Source organism: Hemibagrus wyckioides, linkage group LG14 (assembly GCF_019097595.1).
Source record: "Hemibagrus wyckioides isolate EC202008001 linkage group LG14, SWU_Hwy_1.0, whole genome shotgun sequence".
Taxonomy (NCBI): Eukaryota; Metazoa; Chordata; class Actinopteri; order Siluriformes; family Bagridae; genus Hemibagrus; species Hemibagrus wyckioides.
Window position 1 is genome coordinate 21,127,266 of NC_080723.1, and position 24,380 is coordinate 21,151,645.

General features: G+C 39.6%; 2 protein-coding genes across 3 annotated transcripts; both read right to left on the reverse strand.

Moving 5' to 3' along the window:
- Positions 1-677: 677 nt before the first annotated feature.
- On the reverse strand, positions 678-23,917 carry LOC131364548 (zinc finger protein 345-like). Of its 2 annotated transcripts, none has more exons than XM_058407770.1 (8): positions 23,714-23,917; positions 19,921-19,960; positions 19,479-19,611; positions 19,275-19,382; positions 17,528-17,799; positions 14,526-14,593; positions 13,404-13,594; positions 678-4,088 (listed from the first exon to the last, which is right to left on the reverse strand). In XM_058407770.1, exons 2-8 carry the CDS (start codon positions 19,933-19,935, stop codon positions 2,860-2,862), a joined length of 2,016 nt encoding a protein of 671 aa, XP_058263753.1. In that variant the 5' UTR covers positions 19,936-19,960; positions 23,714-23,917; the 3' UTR covers positions 678-2,859. The 2 variants fall into 2 exon arrangements, with proteins under 2 accessions (XP_058263753.1, XP_058263752.1); XM_058407769.1 differs by lacking the exon at positions 678-4,088 and adding an exon at positions 4,095-10,289.
- Positions 10,296-12,194, reverse strand: LOC131364550 (zinc finger protein 572-like). Its single transcript, XM_058407772.1, is given in 2 exon segments — positions 10,296-11,568; positions 11,570-12,194. Coding segments are annotated over 2 exon segments (774 nt in total). The 5' UTR covers positions 11,999-12,194; the 3' UTR covers positions 10,296-11,223.
- Positions 23,918-24,380: the final 463 nt, after the last annotated feature.

Below are 24,380 nucleotides of genomic sequence, written 5' to 3' on the forward strand. Positions count from 1 at the left end.
AGGATCACAAGGATAGACAAGTCACTGGGGGACTTTCCGATTAGACCCAAATCAAACATGGCCATAAGCTCCTCCGGTACCACTTGTTGTTTGTTTTCAGGCAAGCGTTAGTGGTAGCTGCATACCACCACCCCTGCAGCGTATCAGTGTGGTGTTTTATGAGATTAGTGCATGTTGGAAAATTCCACTTGAAACTTGGCAACTGTCATGATATGGGATGGTGAGAAATGGTCTCCACAGGGGACCAGAGTGGATTGAGATGCACGTCCTAGTCCCAACTCCACCCTCTCTGGAACTACCTTTGCTAAAGGAATTATCAGGGAAGGGTTTTGTGGAGGGACATGAACCCCATTACTGATGATCAGGAACAGGGAAAAGGAATAGAGTAGATAAGGAGGAGGATAAGGGGGACTTCCTGTCCCTGCTCCTGCACCTGGATTGCAGTTTGTCTGTCATTTCAGCTGAGTTTTGCAAATCAGTTATGCTGTGCAAGGACCTGATCATTTATGATTGCCTTCATAAAACTATGCATACAAGAACAAAGAAAATCAGTACTTCCAATAATTTTGTGTTCAACGCAGCAGCAAACATTTACATACTATTTTACGCGTACGCTCATACAGTAAAATTCAAGGCCATGTGGTCCTGTGGAATAATCTGTATTTTTTTAGAAACGATAAAATAAATTAGTATTTTATTTAAGTATCCACATTTTTGTAGTAGGTTTGTTAAAACATGGTGTTTAGCTTGAGGTTACTACATGTAATGGTACTGAAAACATGTTCCAGTGAAGACCATAACAGCAAATATTTTCTATATTTTCAAATATATATCTTAACACAACACCCTGTCTAAAAAATACAACATACATTCAAATGTATACGAAATGTAAAGCAACATCAAGAAGATGCCAGATTGTTGTACATGAACATTTTAGAAGTTGAAGTTGCATAAGATTGATTTCACACACATACTGTATACAAGCTCTGTTAAACCACGACAGACTGTGTTACACTTCTTAATACTAAATTGGCTTTTACACATAAAAGGAAATTTATTCAGCAATGTTAATGCATACATGTTGTATAGGAGTGATTTTTTGGCAACATCTTCCATTCCTATTTTTCTCTGATGGCTGACTCAGCTTCTCTCCATCTGTTACCACTGTGTGTCATGCTATTAAGAGTGTGTGTGTGGGAAGGAGATGACCCTGGTACCTCTGCTGTGCTCTAGCCAAACTCCACAACTTTCTCTCAACCTGGATTATGTTACAATTTCCTTTGCTTGCTTTAAAAGATTGGTGTTTTATCACAAGTCCCTTTGCCGGCTGACTTCAATTCCTGCTTGTTTTGGGGGGTATTTTGCCTTCAATTGTACTTGTAATTTTACAGGTGATTGACTTAGTTAATGCAGAAGATTTCACTTAAAAAAAAAAAGTCTTGGGTTGTTCAAATTATGTGTCCATCTGTGAAGCGCTGTCCAATGAGATGTGAAGCTGAATTTGAGAAGATAATTCATTGTGCATCTTTTGTCAGCAGTCATATTATCAATTATCAATGAATACAAGGGAACCTACAGTGGCTGAGAAGTGCAAAACAAAATAACAAATCAAAAAACACAAGGACGATTCAGACAAAGCAGAAAACGAAGGTATAGTTTGCGACTGGAATTCTTCCCTCTTATTGAAAGAATCATCTGTCACTCAGGATATACAGGAAGTCCAGCAGGCTGCAGCAGTAGGAAGTGGATTGGTGTGTGTATGAATGCAGCTCTGCGCTCCTTACTACCTTTAATCTGGAATAGGTTGGTCTTTGAAAAATTCCTGCATTCTTTAGGTGTGTTTTAGAGATGGCAGACTAATCTTTATGCCATGATACACTATCAGTATATCCAAAATCATGGCATATAAACATTCTGCCTCAAAGTAGCGCTGAATGAATTCCATTTTCTTATGAATATAAATATATGCTTGTTATTTTCTTTAAAACATTTAAAGTTTAATAGTTTAAAGTGAAGGCAGAACTCCACACATGTACGAGAAATAAAGTTAGATACACAATTTCCGACTTCTTGTATATCTTGAGTGACAGATGTCTCATCCAATCGGCAGTAAGAATTCCATTACACGTACTATACCTACCTTTTCCAGTTTGTCTGAAATGTCTGATGAACTGTTTTCGGATTTTGCTATTGTGTTTTCTTCTGACTTGATATTTTGTTTTGCACTTCTCGGCCACCTTAGGAACCAGTTCTATTGGCAACCATGCATACACACATGGCAAAAGAAAGGTGGTATGCTTCAGATCAAAAGCAGTTCCTTCCTCTCTTCATAATCTTCTCTACCAAATTCTGCACAGACTGTAACCCGAACGACCTGCTGCACCACTGCAAAATCTTTAGAATGGGTAGAAATATTACAATTTCTGTTTATTTAGTAATAGCATTTTCAGATACTAATTTTTCAAACAATTTTTTTATAAATATTATGTGAAAAGCTGTGGACAGTGGAGTCCAAATTAAACATTCCACTCTGCTGGCAAAACTAAATATTAGGAAATATCGCTAAATAATAAGATAATCGCTATATAATAGAAGAAGATATAATATCTGATAGCATAAAGTTATATGAAATTGTACTGATTTTTGTTTTAAAAAATAAAGAAACATAAAATAAGTTTAAATAAGGTGGTATAATTTATTTGAGCAACATAAAATATTATAGTAGTACTAAAGTGTATTTTTCCCAACATTCCAATATTATAGCTCAAAGGAAACGTGCAAATAAAATATTAAATAATAAGAACAGTAAGTACATTTTCTGTTATTAAATCATTCAGCAGCACATTTTGCACAAGCGGACTACTCTAGGTTGGTGCACTTGTGTTTCTTAAATGTCTTGAAATAAGTGAATCTCTGTCCACACTGTGAGCAGTGATACGGCTTCTCTCCTGTGTGAACGCGCTGGTGTGTTTTGAGATTACTCTGGTATGCAAAACTCTTCCCACACTGTAAGCAGTCATAGGGCTTCTCTCGTGTATGAAAGGGTTGGTGCCTTTCCAGATTTCTCTTTTCATTAAAGCTCTTCCCACACTGTAAGCAGTGATACGGCCTCTCTCCTGTGTGGACGTGCTGATGTTTCTCAAGATTTCTCTGCTGATTAAATCTCTTCCCACACTGTAAGCAAGGGTACGGCTTTTCTCCCGTATGAACACGCTGATGGATTTGAAGTTCACCTTGTTGATTAAATCCTTTCCCACACTGTGTGCAGTGAAAGGGCTTCTCTCCTGTATGGATGCGCTGATGTTTTTGAAGATCGCCGTGTTGATTGAAGCTTTTCCCACACTGTAAGCAGTGATACGGCTTCTCTCCGGTATGGATACGCTGATGGGTTTTCAGGTGACTCAGCTGATTAAAACTCTTCCCACACTGTGAACACTGATACGGTTTCTCACCTGTATGGATACGCTGATGTGTTCTGAGGTGGCTTAGCTGATTAAAGCTCTTCCCACAATGGTTGCAGTGAAAAGGCTTCTCTCCGGTGTGAACGCGCTTATGATCTTTGAGATTACTCGGCTTTTTAAAACCTTTTCCACACTGCGAGCAAAGATACGGCTTCTCTCCCGCGTGGATGCGCTTGTGTTCTAAAAGACGACTCAGGTGTATGAAACTTTTCCCGCACTGTGAGCAGTGATAGGGCTTCTCACGTGTATGGATACACAGGTGTCTTTGTAGAGTGCTTGTTCTATTAAAGCTCTTCCAACACTGTGAACAGGGAAATGTCTTCAGCACGGTGTGGACACACTGGTGCTTACTGAGATTATGGAGATTAGTAAAATCCTTCCCACATTTTGAGCAGTGATTGGTTTCTTTCTGCATTTGTTCCTGAGTAGTGTCAGAGCATGTTTGCTCACTGTTGGAGCTTCCTGTGTGCGACATCATATTGTCATTTGTAGTTTCTCTTGATATCATCAATCTCATATTTTCCTCAGAATGGCTTCTCCTTATGTGATTGTAAAGGTAAATTTGACATCTGAAGGAAATCTGACACCAGGAGCAGGAGAAAAGTTGCAGCAGGGCATCGTTTAATTCTGGAGCATAAAAAATGCAAAGTATTAGTAAGTCACTGAGATAAGACCACATAGTCTACAATTTCTGTTTAGGTTTCTGTGATAGGTTTAGTAATACTGTTATATATATATGGGGAATGAATATTCCTACAGATTAAATATTTATTTTGTCATTCAGTGGAATAAATGTATATTTAATAAAATACTATAGATATATATATATAGATATATATATAGATATATATATACACTTACTGGCCATTGCAAAAAGAACACCTGTATGTACACCGGCTCATACAGATAGAAAATCAAATAAAACATCAAATAAAATCAACAGTGATCTATTACTCTAAATAGTCACTTTAATAGGAACACGTCTGTACATCTCTGTCCACATTACATATTTTGTAATGCGGTGAAAACAAGTACACACAAATGCTCCAACAAACTATTTTATTATTCTATTCCTTATTTTTTTTATGTTTACATACAGTTACTTTATGTAAAAGTACTTAGAAAATAGAAAAAAATTAAATAGGTATAAATGGCATGTACAAAAATGTAAACACCATTTTCTAGATGTAAAGTATAAGAAATTGTATTAAACTCATTAGGCTTTAACTGACTCAATAGCATTCATTTTTCAGGCAAGAATTGTAACTAAGAAAAATAATTTGACTATAATCAATTCCACGGTTCTTCAAACCTTATGCTAAGACTATACAGCCATGGGGTTCTCTAAGCACCGAAAAATGAAGCCTCCAAAGCAGTGGAAGGCCATCAGCAGATCAAAGAGCTCCCAATTTCCACGGTCAAAAATGTTAATAAAAATGACAGTTAAGGGGGAAATGTGCAAGTCAAGGGGAAAAAAATAAGACCAAGAAACCTTTCAGATTTAGGCCAGAATTTTGCTAAGCAAAATCGCTACATGGTACGTAGGACCTGTAGGAAGGTTTAGCTGACACAAGAGCAGTGTTGCTTACAGAAACATAATCTGCATGGAAGAGTCATCAGATGTCCTCATCTGATGCAAAAGAGCATACAGATGATCCAGAGTGATTTTGTAAAGAAGTGCTATGGACTAAAGCAGTAAAAATGGAAGTCACTGGCCACAATTCACAAAGGTGTGTTTGAAAATAAAAGAAGCATCATTTGGTGATAGGACCTTCTTGCCACAGCATGGGAGTATATCTATTATGCTTTGGGGCAGTGTCACAGCCAGTAGTGGAAAAATATATCGCAAGTAGAGGCAATAATGCATTTCAGTTAATATTACCAAATTCTGAGAGCAAATGTGACACAATGGGTCAGAAACCTGAATGATTAAAAAAAAAACCTTAAAATCCACCGGTAATTATTACAAGAATGCAAGCTGAATTGAAATGCTCTCCAACTCTCCTGAAAATTGAAAATATAGCAATATAGCACCGGGATATCTCAGAACTAGAAGCATTCTGCAAGCGAGACTGAGTGAGCATTCATTACACAAGAACAAGATCCTCTTGATTGGATAGAAAAGTGTGTGGAAGCTGTGATGTCTGTCACAGAAGGTATTACCAAGCACTGATTGAAATCCAATGCAAACTTGTGTACATGCCCCGATTACTATTTCATTTTTCTCCATTTTAATTTTTGTTCCATGTTCATCAAATAACTGTGCAGATATGCAGTTTGACCAGGAATGCCTAAACATTTGCCTACTGCATAGTTCCTAACTGCATGAAGATTAATTTGAAGATCATATGGCGCAGTCGGACTACTCTATATTGGTGCAGTTGTGTTTCTTAAATGTTATGAAATAAATAAATCTCCATCCACACTGTAAGAAGTGATACAGCTTCTCTGCACTGTGAATGTTCTGTTTTTGAAGATTGCTCTGTTGAATAAAGCTCTTCCCACACTGTGAGCAGTGATATGGCTTCTCTCCCGTGTGAAAGCACTGATGCTGTTAGAGATGATGCTGGTAAGTAAAACGTTCTCCAGACTGTGATCATGGACACTTCTGTCTTACATGGACACACTGGTGCTTACTGAGATTATGGAGATTAGTTAAATTCTTCCCACATTTTAAGCAGTGATTGGTTTCTTTCTGCATTAGTTCCTGAGTAATGTTAGTGTGATGATTATCAGACCATGTTACGGCAATGTTGGAGTTTCCTGTGCGCATCAAATTGTCATTTTTATTTTCTCTTGACATCATCAATCTCATATTTCTCATAAATCTCATAAGTTCTTGGACATCCACATCTCCAAGGATCTGTCTGGGCATCAGAACACCTCAGCTCTGGTTAGGAAGGCGCAACAGCACCTTTGCTTCCTGAGAAGACAAAAAAGTCCATCTATACCCTACGAGCCTGACCACTTTTTACTGCTGAATCATTGAGAGCATCCCAGCAAGCTCTAACACAGCGTGGTATGGCAGCTCCATAGCGTGTGTAAAGAAATCACTGCAAAGGGTGATGAAAACCGCCCAACACATCATCGGCACCCAACTACCTGCCATTGAGTCTCTTCACCACAGCAGATGTGAAAGAGATACAAGACCATCCACATCAGAACCAGCAGGTTCAGAGCCAGTTTTTCCCAACAACCATAAATCTACTGAACTCTACACTGCTAGGACTCTTATGTCTCACTAACACTTCACCACCTTGCAGTTCTCCTCCACCCTGTACATTCTGCTACATCTTCTCTGCATAATATATCATTATAAATGTACACTATCTATCTATCTATCTATCTATCTATCTATCTATCTATCTATCTATCTATCTATCTATCTATCTATCTATCTATCTATCTATCTATCTATCTATCTATCTATCTATCTATCTATCTAGATCAGACATAAAATTATGAGCACCTGCCTTATATTTTTTTGCTGCCAAAACAGCCCTGACCAGTTGAGGCATGGACTCCACTAGATCCCTGAAGGTGTGCTGTGGAATCTGGCACCAAGATGTTAGCAGCAGATCCCCACCTCGCAACTTACAGGACTTAAAAGATACTTCGGATAGATACTGACCACTGCAGACCAGGAACACATCACAAGAGCTGCTGTTTTGGAGATGCTCTGATCCAGTCGTCTAGACATAACAATTTGTCCCTTCATCAAACTCACTCAAATCCTTACGCTTGCCCATTTTTCCTGCATCTAACTCATCAACTTTGAGGACAAAATGTTCACCTGCTGCCAAATATATCCCACCCACTAACAGGTACCATGATGAGAAGATCATCAATGTTATTCACGGCACCTGTCGGAGGTCATAATGTTATGCCTGATCGGTGTATACACTATGCACACTTGGACAAAATTGTTGGTACCTTTCCATTAAAGAAAGGAAAACCCACAATGATCACTGAAATAACATGAAACTGAGAAAAAGTAATAATAAATAAAAATGTACTGAAAATTGACTCATGAAATTCAGATATTGCTTTTGAAATGCGGTTCAACAAGCATTTAAAAAAAAACAAACTAATGAAATTGGCCTGGACAAAAATAATGGTACCCTTTACTTAATATTTTGTTGCACAACCTTTTGAAGCAATCGCCTGCAAGCAAGCGATTTCTGTAACTCTCAATGAGACTTCTGCACCGGTAGACAGGTATTCTGGCCCACTCCTCTGAGCAAACTGCTCCAGCTGTCTCAGGTTTGAAGGGTGCCTTTTCTAATCTATCTCTATCTACCAGGAGCAGGAGAAAAGTTGCAGCAGGGGAACATTCAATTATGGAGCAAGGATTAGTGATTTATTTTTAGAAACTCATTTTTTTTAATCTGTTAAAACAAAGGATATTGAGAACACTGCCTCAAAAGCAAATGAACTATGCCCTCTGCTGATGGCAAAAGATACACTTACACACAAGCTCGATGTACGGAAGAAATCATTTCTTAAAGACAAAATGTATATTTAATTGTACATCTTTACTAGCAGCTTTTCATGATCCATGTATCAGTACTGGAATGAAATGAAGAAACAAGAGAGCACAAATTTAAAGTAGGAAGCCATCTTTATTCAAGGAACATAAAATACTTATACTCAACAGCCACTTTAATAGGAAAACCTGTCTACCTGCTCTTCATGCAATTATCCAATCATCCATGTTGGAACAACATAATGCATAAATTATGCAAATACAGGTCAAGAGCATCTGTTGATGTTCATAGCAAACATAATAATGGGGGAAAATGTGATCCAGCATGGTTGTTAATTACCAGATGGGCTGATTTGAATATTGGTACTTCTACTTCTACTGAAATACTGTTGATGTCCTGGGATTTTCATACACAACAGTCCCAAACCTTTCAGCCAAACTACCCCAAATAAAAATCAAGAATGTTCTGCAACCCTCATACTTGATTACATTTTACTGCTGTGTCTTGACCAATAGTATTTCCGAATATGGCAACTTCTCTATGGCTTAAAAAAAGGCTTGGTCATCAACATAACTAAGAGTTAACCAGAGAATCACCAAAGCCCAACAGCTTAGCCTGGAGCATATGTACAGTGTTTGTTGACCGTGGAAACCCTAAGCATAATCAAGCTCCATCATCATCAAGGACACCTCCCACCCCTATAACCACCTGTTTGTCAGGCTGCCACCTGGGAAGCACTATCAGACCATGCACTTCCAGATTATTGGAAAGTTTCTATCCTAAATCCATCAGCACCTCAACCACTCCAATTCTACCTCAATTCCCAGAGTCTGTTCTGTCCAGTATCGAACAAGACACTACACTACAGCCTGGAATAGTGCAGAAGGTGCCCAAAAAATTAAAAAAAATTAGTAGCCAGCAGTTTTGATACAGTCAAACCAGCCCACCTGCACCAACAACCTTCTATCTAAATTTGAAGACTATGTGGCACAAGCCATCTGCTCCACATTGGTGCACTTGTGCTTTTTAAATGTCTTGAAATAAGTAAATCTCTGTCCACACTGTAAGCAGTGATACGGCTTCTCTCCTGTGTGAATGCGCTGATGCGTTCTGAGATTACTCTGGTAAGCAAAACTCTTCCCACACTGTAAGCACTGGTATGTCTTTTCTCTTGCATGGATACTGTGGTGTTTCTGAAGATCACGCAGTTGATTAAAGCTCTTCCCACATTCTGAGCAGTGATACGGCCTCTCTCCTGTGTGAATATGTTGGTGTCTCCGTAGAGATCTTTTCGTATTGAAACTCTTTCGACAGTTAGAGCAGTGAAATTGCTTCTCTCCTTTGTGAATAAGTTCGTGCTCTTTGAGATTACTCTGTCGGGTAAATCTTTTCCCACACTGTGCGCAATGAAAGGGTTTTTCTCCTTTGTGAATACGCTGGTGATTAAAACTCTTGGTATGCTCTGAACAGTAGTACAGCTGCTCTCCGGTGTGAATGCCCTGGTGTCTTTGGAGATCACTTTGTTGAATAAAACTCTTCCCACACTGTGAGCAGACATACGGCTTCTCTCCTGTGTGGATACGCTGGTGCCTTTGTAGGGTGCTGCTTTTATTAAAACTATTTCCACAGTGTGTACAGAGATACGGTTTCTCTCCTGTGTGAATGCGCTGATGCTCTTTGAGTTGACGTTGTTGTCTGAAATACTTTCCGCACTGTAAGCACCGATACGGCTTATCGTCCGTGTGAATGAGCTGGTGGTTTCTGTAACTACTCCGTTCACTGAAACGCTTTCCACATTCTGAGCAATGATACGGCTTATCTCCTCTGTGAATACGCTGGTGTTTTATTAGAGTACCTTGATCAGTGAAATGCTTGTCACACTGTGAGCAGTGATAGGGCTTCTCTCCCGTGTGAATGCGCTGGTGTCGTTGAAGGTTGCCATGTTGATTAAAACTCTTCCCACACTGCGAGCAGTGATACGGCTTCTCTTTTGTGTGAATGCGCTGATGTTGTCGAAGATGACACTGGTAAGTAAAACTCTTTCCACATTGTGAGCAGGGAAGGGGCTTTTCTCGTACGTGGACACACTGGTGCTTAGTGAGATGATGGAGATTTGCGAAATCCTTCCCACATTTTGAGCAGATTTCATTCTGCATTTGTCCATGACTGACTGAGCTTCCTCGGGACATCATATTGTCATTTTTGTTTTCTCTTGATAACAGCAATCTCACGTGTTCTTCGTAGTGGCTTCTCCTTATGTGATTGTCAAGGTAAATTTGAGAAGTGTAGGAAAGTTGACACCAGGAGCAGAAGACGACTTGCAGCAGGGCATGGTTCATTTCTGAAGCATAAAAAATGAAAAGGATTAGTAACCCTCAGTGCAATTCATATTTCTATCACTACCTTGATGGTCTATAAAAATATTAGAATTGCTTAATAAGTAAGTAAGTTTAGGAATACTTTGCTGAAACCAAATGTTTTGAGAATTCTGTTTGAAAAGCAAATGAACAATGCCCTCTGCTAGTGAAAAAATTATATATAGATATTTATATAACATTATGCGACAGCAATATTATATAGGCTTATTCCTCAACATAGGAATAACTTCCTACAGAATAAATATTCAGTCATTCATCTTCAGCGACCGTATGATGAATCTGGATCCTATTCCAGGAATATCAGGCATGAGGCGGGAATGCACCCATGATGGGAAAGTTCTCTCTTCTTACTGAGCAAAACTTTCTCAAATTCAAAAATTTCTCAAAATGTGGTTTAATACACTTTGTTGTTGCTTATAAGTTTTGTTTTTAACCGACTACTTTCTGAATTTGAAGATCACAGGCTGAATGCTCCATGTTGGTGAACTTGTGTTTCTTAAATGTATTTAAATAATTAAATCTCTGTCCACACTGTGAGCAGTGATAGCACTTCTCCCCCGTGTGAATGCGCTTGTGTGTTTCCAGATTATTCTTATAAGCAAAACTCTTCCCACAGTGTGAACAATGAAATGTTTTTTCTCCTGTATGAATGCGCTTTGCTGATTAAACCTCTTGCCAAATTGTGAGCAGTGCTACGGCTTCTCTCCAATGTGAACGCGCTGGTGTATTTGAAGATGACCCCTTTCCGCACTGTGAGCAGAGATACGGCGTCTCCCCAGTGTGAATACGCTGGTGTCTATGTAAAACACTCATTTTATTAAAACACTTTCCGCAACGAGAGCAGCGAAATGGCTTCGCTCTGGTGTGAATGCGCTGATGCTCTTTGAGATGACGCTGTTATGTAAAATGTTTGGCACAATATAAGCAGTGATAGGGCTTCTCTTGTGTGTGAATACGCTGGTGTTGTTGACAACTACTCTGGTCAGTAAAACTTTTGCCGCACTGTAAACAGTGATAGGGCTTCTCTCCTGTATGAAAACGCCAGCGTGTTCTGAGATGACCCTGGCAGGTAAAACTCTTCCCGCACTGTGAGCAAAGATATGGCTTCTCCCCTGTGTGAATGCGCTGGTGTTGTTGAAGATGATTCTGGCAAGCAAAACTCTTCTCACACTGTAAGCAGTGATACGGTTATTCTCCTGTGTGAATTCGTTGATGCTGTTCAAGAGCCCTTTCTTTATTAAAAACCTTTCCCACACTCCGAGCAGCGATATGGCTTCTCTCCTGCGTGAATATGCTGGTGTTGTCTGAGAGTATATTTCACAGAAATCTTCTTCCCACACTTTGAGCAATGATAGGACTTCTCACCCGTGTGAATGCGCCGGCGTGCTCGGAGATGACTCTGGCAAATAAAATTTTTTCCACACTGTAGCCAGTAGTATCGTTTCTCACCTGTATGAATGCGCTGATGTATTTGGAGATGACATTGGCAAGTAAAACACTTCCCACAAAGTGAGCAGCGACACGGTTTCTCGCCTGTGTGAATGCGCTGGTGTTGCCAGAGATGATTCTGTTGTCTGAAACTTTTCCCGAACTCTGAGCACTGATATGGTTTTTGTCCTTTGTGAGTGCGCTGGTGTGATTGGTGAGTACTTGTGTATAACTCCTGCCACATTGTAAGTAATAATATGTTTTTTCTCCCTTGTGTAAGTCTTGGTGTCGCTGAAGAGTGCTCTTTTGGTTAAACCTTTTTCCACACTCTGAGCACTGAAAAGGCTTCTCACCTGTGTGAATGCGCTGGTGTTGGTGAAAATGACTCTGGTAAGCAAAAACCTTTCCACAATCTGAGCATTAAAATTCTTCCTTTTGCATTCAACCTCTAATAGTGCTAGTGTGGAACATACCAATGGATGCTTGCTGTGTACTGGAGCTGTGCATCACATTATCACTTTCTCTCAATAACATCACCATATGTTTTGCAGGGTGATTTCTCCTTATGTGATTGTCAAGGTAAATTTGAGATGTGTAGGATATATTGGACACTGGGAGCAGGAGAAGACTTGTAGCAGGGCATCATTCATTTCTGGGGTATAAGAATGAAAAGAATTAGAAACTCACCGGGATTAAATTTTTACAGCTCTATTCCCCCTCCCAAAACAACAATATGAGTGCAACAGCTTGACAAAGTCTCCCCAAAACCCATATGTGCGGGATGTTTACAGCAAAACCTTAGGTAATATAAACATAGAGGTATTGCAAGGTACCATATAAAACCATTTTACCAAACTGGCTGCCAAGAACAGGTTCCATGGTTAATTTGTCAAGTTTATCATTCAGCAACAAGATCTACCTGCTTGGCTGCTCCCCACTTTTGAGAGATCATTTATGAGACTCAGATCCAGACCAACAGCAGGTGATGCCACACCAAGTAACAAACTTCTAGAAAAGGTTTCCCATTTAGATGCAAGCTCATCAAATACGTTACCAGTCCAGTCCACCATGCCCAACCTTGCTATAAGTGACCTAGTCACCACAGAATTGTACCAAAGTTTACCACATCTTGTTCTGTTTGTGATCAACCCAAGGCTCCTAGAGTTCCAGCTAAAGACAGGAAAACCGTGATACACTGAAGGCTTTGAACTCACTTTGAACTCACTTCTCTGTGGATTTTGTACCTGGATTTTGTGTGGAGTCTTACATAAGCATCGCCATACTGGTAGAGCTCTAGGAATGTTATCAGATCCCAATCTCAAGTCTTCCGACTGCCTAACATACTGCAAAGCCCCTGTTTTTGCATGTCTCCCATCTCTTCCTGTCTCAGGAGCATACTTTTGACTAAACTAAAAATGGGTCAGTTAAAATCACCCTGTATTTACCAACTCCAAACTGGAAAGGTCACAGCTTGAGACAATCATCCGGTTCAACTGGTGTTAGTTACTCAAACTGAGTTGCATGGTCTAAGGCTTGAGGAACTTCCAATTTATGTCAGCATAAACATTGTTAGAAGCATTCATACAGAACAGCCACTGTGAGCTGAAGGTTAGTGGGTAATTATAATATAAAGCAGGGCTGTACGTAACCATTTGAGGAGCATTTTTTCTTCCAGAGGTAGTCGAATGCGAGTCCAAGGTCTTTGCCGTAGTCATCTTTGTACCACATCAAGAGTTCTTGTCCTGGTTTGATGGGTTGACAGCAACGATAAAGAATGCCTCCTCGATACTGGAAAGCCACAAGATTTTGTTCTTCTTCATTACGTGCACAATTCACATACCTGGAAAATAAGGAGATAGGCAGTCAGCAACAGATGAGAGAGAGAGAGGAAGGGATCTGTCATCAATTGGATGATCCATGCAAGGAAAGCTACAATGCAGCATATCTGTACAGGGGATTATGTTGCCATTTCACAGCTACAGGGGCTGACGCAATCCCCACAATCCAAGATTGCTCACATTTGTATGGGTTTCCTACAGTGTATCCATTTTTCTGCCATCTCACAAAAACAAAAATGGTGCTGGACTAGATATAAATAATTAGCCTTTATTTGACACATATCTTGGGACAGCTGAATGCAGGGTCAGTCATGTTGCGGTGCAACTGGATTAGAGGGAATTGGGGGCCTTGTTCAAGGGCCTAACAGTGGCAGCTTGGTGGTGCTGGGGCTGCTTGAACCTGATCTTCCGATCAACAGACCAGAGCTTGAGCTACCACCACCCCATATGTCAAATCAATAGGATATTTACATGCTTTGTCTGTAAATCCCTTGTAAGCTCAGATAACACTTTGTGATTATTGAATAGTGTTTGAGGTTGGGTCCTTATATTCTCTTCAGGTACAAAGTGTAACTGCATTCCAAAAAGGGCACTGACGATGTCAGTGTAATATGTTTGTATGGCAACAACTTAGGCCTTCCCCCATACTTCTGTGCAGTTTTTGTACTTAGCCATTTTGACCACTTCTGTGGTTCACATTCTAGAGTGGGGTGTGAGTGAGCATCCCATACTATGTTGTACAAAGTGACTGAAAGGAAGCCTAGGCTTTTCTACACATTGGATATAGCTTGATGAAACGTGGTAAATTAAGGGAAGGTGGTGGCACATCATTTTCGAGGTGTGAAGAAATGTCTTCAGGCCGACATGCATGCTGAGGCTGGTAAAAACAACAAAAATACTGAACAGAATGCAGACTTAAAGTGTATTTCTCACCTCATCCAGTTAGAATGCATCTCTCTTTGGCTGTCTATGTATTTCTCACACTGCCTACTCCTGGATATCTACAAAAGAATGCATAATATATTATACTTTTAGATTAAATACATGAACTCAGGTATCAAACTTTTTTCTTAGAGGGCCAAAGCCCTGTAATTAGTCATATATGTTTAACATGCAAAAAATATAAACTCACTGAACACTTTTTTAGGAACATCTGTCTACTTATTCATACGGGCCAGCAGCTTTGGGTAATGTTTACATCAACCATCAGATTGGGGGTAAAATGATTACTCAGGGCACTATATCGTAGCTGCCCCTGAACTCTAACCCCAGCTTCCACAGATGGGGTAATAAAAGCTTCATCTTCTTCACCACCATGTAGTACAATTGTGATGAGCAGAAAACTCTCTCAAAATGTATAATATTTAAATTTTAAATGCTAGTCTAAGTGTTCAGGATGAGGTAGGTCTTTAGACATTGGAAGCCAGTGACACAGTTGTTCAGACATTTTGGGGAAGTTCTTTTCACCACCTAAGTGCCAGAAAAGACCTTTCTTGGACCCTAAGAGGTGGTGAGAACAGTTGAGCAGTGCTAATATATTGGAGGGGAAGTGAAGCAGTGTGGGGAGTCGTAAGTGTTTTAAGGTAAATAGGTACTGGTATGTTTTTGGGTTTGCAGCAAAGCTTCAGATATTTTTAAATTTGAGGTAAGCTACAAGAATGGAAGGAGCATGGCAATGGGGTGGTGTGGAAGAACTTTAAAGGTTGAAAACAAGTTGCACAGCTGTATTCTGGATGAGTTGCAGAGGTTAAGGCCTTGCAGAAGATGACCTGGCAGGAGTGAGTTGCCATAGTGTATCTGCAAAATGACAAGAAACTGAACAAGCACCTGAGTGGCCTGTGTAGATAGAATGATAGGATGAATCCTTTTGATATTATATAGGATACATAGACATTAGTGTGTCAAATTAGCAATGTGAGAGGAAAAATATTGTTGAATGCTCCTGGTTTTTCAAGGTTGCCAAGGTATCCAAGCGACAAAAGGTCAGATCAGCAAGTTGTCCAGGGAGGTCACAAGATCCTGACATGAAGATGAATCACCTGGGATGAACAACAATTCTGTTTTTCTGCGATCAAGTTTAAATGATGAGCTGCCATCCATAATGAAATGTCTGCCAGACATTCTTAGGGTAGGAGAAAATAAGTTAAGTAGCATCTGTATAGGACTGGGATGAAAATCTATGTGAAATTATGACTTCATCTTCATCCACATCTGATAAGACTAACCTTCCAGCTAGGAATCCATTGGCATACTGTGGGCAAGAAGGTGGACAAGAAAGATTTGTGGTTAACTGTGTTAAACACTGCTGAAAAGTTGAGGAGTATGTAGTCTGATGATTGTCTGGCTGGTCCAGCAGCATGTTCGATGTGGAGCTTGTAAGGATCTTGTGCAAAAGTTTCCAGCTTTTGCCTGTAGTAGACAGAGAGGAGAGCATGGTAAGAGGCAAGACCTGTGTTAAGTTGTGATTTCTTACAGTTTCTCTCTGCTGTTCCTAATTCTGTCCTATTGGTGTATGACACAACCAAGGAACTGGGCAAAAAAATCTTCTTTTAGAGTTTAGAGGAGAGAGGGCACAGGAAGTCTGCGGATGAGGAAATTGAGGAAAAGAAAGTGTCTGGGCTAACTCCACTAGTAGGCAGAAAAAGGAGCCTGGGCCTGGAAGGGATGACAGGGTGATAGGGGAAGCATCCATGCAAGTCCAAGCCATGACACTGTCTTGACCGTACTTTGCAGACCACATGAAGTTTGGAGGTCTGTAGCGATTGACTCTGCAGAAAGTTGGCGACCTCTTCGCACTATGCGCCTCAGCATCTGCTGACCCCGCTCCGTCAGTTTACGTGGCCTACCACTTCGTGGCTGTCGTTCCCAAACACTTCCACGTTCTTATAATACAGCTGAAAGTTGACTGTGGAATATTTAGGAGCGAGGAAATTTCACGACTGGATTTGTTGCACAGGTGGCATCCTATCACAGTTCCACGCTGGAATTCACTGAGCTCCTGAGAGCGACCCATTCTTTCACAAATGTTTGTAAAAACAGTCTGCATGTCTAGGTGCTTGATTTTATACACCTGTGGCCATGAAAGTGATTGGAACACCTGATTCTGATTATTTGGATGGGTGAGCAAATACTTTTGGCAATATAGTGTACATAGCTGCACCTCCATATCTGTGAAACAAGGAGAACAATAAGGAATAGAAGTATGACAGGTACTTTAAAGATGGCCAGCAACAGAAACTATTTATTACAAAATAAGTTCCAAAGCACAGTAATGTTAATGTGTCCATTTGATTCACACAAAGGGAACCAACCCAGACACTAAGTGGTTAACTCTCAGTGCTGGTCCCATGCCTGGATAAAAATGGGAGGGTTGCCTATTAGGCACAGTGTAGAGTTGTCCACATGCTGGTGATTCCACTGTAGGTGAACGGTGGTTTAGTTTGTCTTCATGTGCATTTTGCAGGTTTATGCTTCTGTGGATTGATTTCAGCTATTTCAAGCTGTTTTGTGATAAAAGCCAAAGTAAAATTGCATGAAAAAAAAATTAAACATGCCCAATGATACTGATTGATTTTCCCTGTTGGCATTTCTCTCAGTCTGATCGCCAATGAAAAAAAAAAAAAGTAGGCCTCTTTTCTGTAGCCAATTGACACATGGCAATCAGCCTAAGAAAAAGAAAGATTCTCTCTTATGGGTCATCCTGTTAAGTTGAACAAGTAGAAAGACTGAACAAAAGCTGTCCTTTGGATGGCTCATACGCATGGGCTTGTTGCATCCTTCTGGTCACAGTAAATGTAATTGGAATGCATTCATTGTCATGTTCCTCATATATTCTAGGGTGTTTATACAGGTTACAAAAGTCTAATATCATATCTTGGATACTGAAATTTACTTTAGAAACATTAGCATTAAGAAATAAGTATCAAAAAACTCACCACCCAAGAGTAGCCACTATTCATGGCTTCCTCTCTGTCCACCAGGTCTCCCTCACACGGTCCAAAGTGTGCACCAAGTGGAATAGTTTCCCCCTTATTGAAAACCCCTAGGCCTGCATCAGGAATGTCAGACTTTCGAACCTCCAGACTGGGCGGAAGGGTTTGTATGGCTCTGTCAGCCGTCCCCATGGGAACGGAGGTATCAGAAATGAAAAGGGCTGGACCATGAACCTCACACTTGTTGGTGAAGTAGGACTTGCAGTCCTCACAGTCTGGAGGGTGAAAATGCAGAAAATTAAATTAAAGAATACAGAAAATTAAATGAGTCAAAATAAGCATATTTTTAGAAATCAACTAGAGTTAATCATTTCCAGAAGTGTTTTGCAGTTGGTTGCCAATACCAGTGAAACAGCAGCACTAGTATTAAAACCTCATGGAAAGTGCTTGTGACAGGCTGACAGACATATTTTTATTTACATGGGGACATCTGACTGTTTCAGAAAAGCATTAATAGACCTGCGTACAATAATAATATTTATTATACTTGGCTCTGAAGGTGTGTTGTGGAATCTGGCACCAGAATGTTAGCAGCAGATACTATGAAACCTGCACATTGCGAGGTGGGGCTTCCATTGATCGGATTTCGAGCACATCACACAGATGCTCGATGGGATCTGGGGAATTTGGCAGCTCATGTCAAATCAGCACCTTGAACTCTTTGTCACATTACTTAAAAAATTCCTGTGCAATTTTTCCAGAGTGGCAGGGCACATTATACTGCTGAAAAAGGCCCTATTGGCCACTGCCATTAGGGAAAACTGTTGCCATAAAGGCACGTAATTGATCTGTAACAGTGTTTAGGTAGGTGGTATGTGCAAACGTAATATCCACACGAATGCCAGGACACTAGGTTTCCCAGCAGAACATTGCCCAGAGCATCACACTACCTACCCCAACTTGCCTTCTTCCCATAGTTCATCCTGGTGCCATCTCTTCCACAAGTAAGCAACTAACAAACACCCAGCCATCCACATAATGCAAAAGAAAACATGATTCATCAGACCAGGTCATCTTCTTCTATTGTTCCATGCTCATGTGCCCATTGTTAGCACTGTTCTATCATAGCCAGCATTAATAATTTCAGTAATTTGTGGCACAGAAGCTCAGCTCAGAGTGGAGTCGGATCAGATGGGCTAGGTTTCACTCCCTACTCACATCAATGAGCCTTGGCCGCCTATGACCCTCCTGCTGGTTTACTGGTTGTCCTGGAGATGCTCTAACACAGTCATCTAGCCATTCCAGTTTGTCAAAGTCACTCAGATCCTTACACTTACCCATATATAAACTTCAAGAACTGACTGTTCACTTGCTGCCTAATATATCCCACAACTAGCAAGTAGCATTGTACAACATAATCAAAGTAACATTCATTCCACTTGTCAGTAGGTTTAAATTTATGGCTGATTGGTGTACATTTAGGGGAAATGTAGAATGAGGAAAAAATAGGAATAGGCTGCTGTTTATCACAGCCATACTAATATTCAGTACTACCGCATGACTGAGAGTGTGGAAAATGCATTCATTCAATAATTCTATGAATAAGAAATATAAACTAATTGTTCAGTTGACATTCTAGGCAAAATTTAGCCAAATATCTTGATTTGCATAATTATCTTTAAGATTTCACCCAGTTATAGTTTAGCAAATTAAGCTGCTTGACCATCTTCGACCAACAACAACATCTTACAGAGGAACTCATCATCTTCAGGTTCTTCCTCTTTTATAGATTTCCTCTGGAATCCTCCAGTCTGTTGGTCAAAAGTCATGGCACATCCTACAGGTAATGTACCTCCACCTAAAAATCCACAAATTCAATAAATAAAATCAGTGAGACAATCACAATTAAACCATTCTCAGTCAAAAAGGTGTTACTGATACACAGACATCTTACAGGGATAACCTTCATCTTCAGGTTCTTCCTTTTTCACAAGCTTCTGCTGATCCACAAGGATGATGAACCCCACAGGGCTTGATGTCCCATCATCTAAAGTAGTGCAAGACTCTGTCTTCACATTCCCACAAAGCTGTGCAAAAAACAAAAATTATTGGGGTGGTAACATTATAAATCAATTAGCTATGCATATTTTGCAGCCTAATATAATCACTAAGCAACTGTTTCATCTATGAAAATACTTGTTAATCTTCTGGGCAACAAACACAAAACCCGGTGATCTGTCCACCCCTGAATTATTTTCTTTAAAAAAATGGGCATAAAAGATTATATTTCATGTTTCTCTGTACTGTAACATGCCTTGTAGAAAATTTCCAAATTAAAAAGTGCTTTTCAGTAATAACATTTCCCTATTTTAGTTAGAAAAAAAGAAAGCACTAACCTCTGCTGATTCCATTATAAGACACCTAAAGGGTGCAATTCTGAAAAAAAGAGGCTCAGTTATAACCAGAGCATTTGTTAAAATCAACCCAAAACATGCAAAAATGTAAGGTAATATATCTTGATAATGTTACGTTACATCAACAGAAAAATAATTCTGCTAGACACAATAGGTTATTGGTTTCTTTATTCGTCATTGAAATAAATGTTTTCATTAAGTTGATAATTCCATGTAGTCACCATGGAAACTGAGGCAACATTACCTTTTCATGTTCCTAAACTTATCACAAACATCTCTTACACATCTCTATTTTTACTCCATTTCCACTTCACCACCCATCTTTCTGCTTGCTGCTATGATCCACATTATTATGACTTTGGCAGCCACATCAGATCATTTGCTGTTAACAAAAGTCTTAATGTGGATTATTTTGGAGTACTGTGGAACAAAATACAAATACAGTACCAATAATCTTCAATTCTTTTAATATTAATTAGTTATATAATGTAAAACATGGGGAGATTCTCTCAAAAGCCATGTAATTTGCTCCACATGATTCTTCTTACACCTTCAATAGGACGCTGTGGCACACTAATACTATCATTGTTGAGCTATTGATTGCATTTTATCCTCTTAGCTAAAATCTTATATCATTTTCTGTTTCGTTATGTAGTCTTACACAGTCAGAAGGTAATTAAACATGCTCATTAAACAGCTCAAGCTGACCACGCCTACTATATTTATTTTCATTTATTTAATTAAAGATTTTATTATTTTTACTTTCACACTGCATTACATTAAAATTACACGCTACATATATAAATAAGTTTAGTCAGTTTGTTGGCATTACGGGGTACTCAAATAACCTGATGGAATTGGTTCAGCTCCCTAACAAGCCACATGTCCCCCTCATCAAGCTGGGAAATAGCAGATACTTGTGAATATTTAAGGCAGTACATGTACAGGTAAGTTTAAACATTTACATTTCTGGCGTTTGACAGACGCCCTTATCCAGAGTGACTTATATTCTATCTCATTTTATACAACCGAGCAATTTAGAGTTAAGGGCCTTGCTCAAGGCCCAGCAGTGGCGGCTTGGTGTCCATCAGTAGTCCAACACATTAACCAATAAGCTACCACAACCCATACGTCTGTCTACCAAAGCCTGGTTCAAGGTATGGCATTCAAGAGAGTAAACACTGGAGAGGTGAACATGTGGTGTGTGTGGACATTCATAAGTAGCTGCTAGTACCCATCACTATTAACTTAAAGATTTCAAAAAGCAGACATAGAGGGTGAGGAGGGTGCTGACTAATGATTCACAAGTGAAGCCAAAGAAACCAACAATAGGACAAATTCCCTTGAGTTTTTTTAGCTGCATTGGATGAGCTACCCTCCATGCAAAACAAAAAACAGCTGACAATAAGGTAACATGAAAATAGTGTGAAATGAAAACAGAGGAGAAAAAGATGTTCTATATTGTTCCCAGGTGAGCCTAGACACCAGGCATGTTGTACAATTTATATATTTCTATAGTAAAACTGTGTGCAGTGTCTCAGCTTGACTTGCTCAGCATTGACATGTTGCACAGCATTAAAGGATGATGATGTGGCAAATGGAACAGATTTAAAAGCCAGCTTTTATCCTGAAATCTTTCATCAGATGAGACATTTGTTTATAGCTATGCACAGACAAACTGTCCCGTTTCCTGTTTCAACAGTGGCCATGGAAAAGCTTTCCTCAATAGCAATGACAAGCTAAAGGTATTCAAATTCACTAAACATGTGTTTATATTTTCCCATCTTGCTTGTCAAAAGATGCAGCCTGATTACCAGGCATGCTGGGTTGACACAAAGCAGGTAGGACAGTACCAGTCTATTCAGTAAGGAAGGTTCTGCTCTCATTTCGTACAGCAATGCTCACAATCTCAAAACAAGCCAAGTTTGGTGATGATACAGAGCCGAGGCCAGAGAGCAGTTAAACAGGATACCAGCCATCTGCTTTGAGTACTCATTCAGCTTCCACTATATTAATACAATGTCTTTTCCCCAAGCTAAACTAAAATGTAGAAACTCTCAGATTAGTTTAGTAAACTAACCAACAATGAAGCTTTTAAATAAAACTCTTACTGGTGAGGAATTTAATGTACTGGGTATAACAAACTTGGATTGAAACAAATAAGTATGCCGTAGATAATGCAGCTCCACTTAAAAGACATACAACCAAAGAATAATAACAAACTGAACTGGTAATCCCAGACTTATTTAATACAGAAATTATTTTTTAGGTTTTAAGTTAATTAGAAATAAAATACCAGAAGCATAACACATTGCAGATTCTAGTGATTGTGTCCAGTACTGACTTGATTATGCGTGCTTTACCAGCTGTAGATTTTGATATTTTTCCCTAACATTATACATTCTGTGTTTGATAACGCATTTTGTTTATTATCTATAAATCATACTAGTAATACAATTATTACAAGTGAACATTTTGTCCTCAAAGTTGATGTGTTAGAAGCAGAAAAAATGGACAAGCGTAAGGATTTGAGCGAGGTTGACCAAGGGCCAAATTGTGATGGCTAGACCACTGGATCAGAGCATCTCCAAAACTGCAGCTCTTGTGGGGTGTTCCCGGTCTGCAGTGGTCAGTATCTGTCAAATGTCCTGTAAGCCCATGGAGGCCCCACCTCTCAACTTACAGGATCTCTGCTAACATCTTGGTGCCAGATCCCACAGCACACCTTCAGAGATCTAGTGGAGTCCATGCCTCGATGGGTCAGGGCTGTTTTGGCAGCAAAAGGGGGACCAGCACAATATTAGGCAGGTGGTCATGATGTTATGCCTGATCTGTGTTTAATTATGTTATAACCAGAGCGTTATCATATGACCATGAGACCCAAACATCCAGATTTATTGAAAATACATCCAGAATTGAAGCTCACTGCCCCTGTGCGCATTTCTGATACAATAGTTTCATCACCAAGGAGGCGAGTAATAAAATTATTACAGATGACCCCTTGATAAACTAATCCGGTCTGAATAGGGCTTTGTGGAAAACACTAACGTCATTTGTAGACGGTCCCTTAGCTCTCCTCGATATTGCGGCTCTTCATAAAAATCACCGTAGGCTCGGGATTTCGTTTCAGATATCAATAATGAGGGGAAAAAAACGTATCTGATTGCCTTGACTGTGAATAATAATTTATACGTGTTAACTTTTTCGAATGACGAATGTGCGAATGTGAAACCGCAGGATATAAACAGACCACAGCATGAAAACACACCGCTAATCCATATGAAAATATAACTCGAGACACAACAAACACAAATGATCTATTCCTGGCCAAAAAAAAACAAACTTTATCTAATGCACCATGGAAGCGTTTATAATGTGTTTATGTGATCCCGAATCGCGTCTGTTCGTTTTGATATTTTTTTTCTACCAGGAATAAATCCATTCCCTGATTTAGCATTCGATCAAGTTAATGTTCGTTAACCAGTTTAATTTTGGCAAAGCATCATCAACAAGCTACCTATTACACCTATTTCCGAATTTTTTAAAAAAAAAAATGACAATCTCACTTCACTACAGTACGGCTAAAACAATTCAAAGGCTTCATCCCAAAACGACATCTAGTGTGCTATGACAAGTGCACTACATAGGACGCAGACGCTATTGGTTCGTGTGCTACAGCGTGCACGTAAATAGGGAGTGGTGGGCGATTTGGAACGCAGCCACTAGCTTACAAGTTACCTGTGCAGCTCATCTAGTAAGATTCAGCTCGACTTACCTTGGGCTTGTGTGCAATTCCTAACTTGTTCAGATCTTACAAATATTTGTAAATATTTTAATTTACAAAGAATGGATTTAGTCAGACAGCGCTGTAGTCCTTCTTCGTCTTTTAGGAGTTTATGAAGGAATTGATGTTTTCTAGCGGGTGAAGGGGGAATCAATATTTCTGCTCATTACCGCCACCATCTAGGCTGGAGGATGAGGCTGGTTCAATGACTGTACAGTATGAGTGGACAGCATGGTGCCATTGACTATCACTGTGAAGTTTTGAAGCCAAAATGCAGTTGAAAACAAGTCGCAATCATTAAGTTTGCACATTAAATGAACAGGAGATAAGACTCGTCGCATTCTATCTACACAAGTATTGCCCACCTCCAAAAATATATCGTCACACAGCAAAGCCAATTGTTCTGTTCTTGCTAAACATGGAAGACGTTTGAGATCATAAGATGAACATGAGATTATGGATCAGAATTTCAACTTTCCTTTAGATCTAGATGTGTTACACAACACAGAACAGGGCGAGTTTTTGGCGACAACACAGACCTTTTTTTTTTATAGAGTTAGCTTGTGAACGTCACAGTGAGTAAAGCTAATAAGAGATGATACAGATTAAGATCATGATTTTTGGTGCATTCTTTTATGAATGTCTTGCCCGAACATTC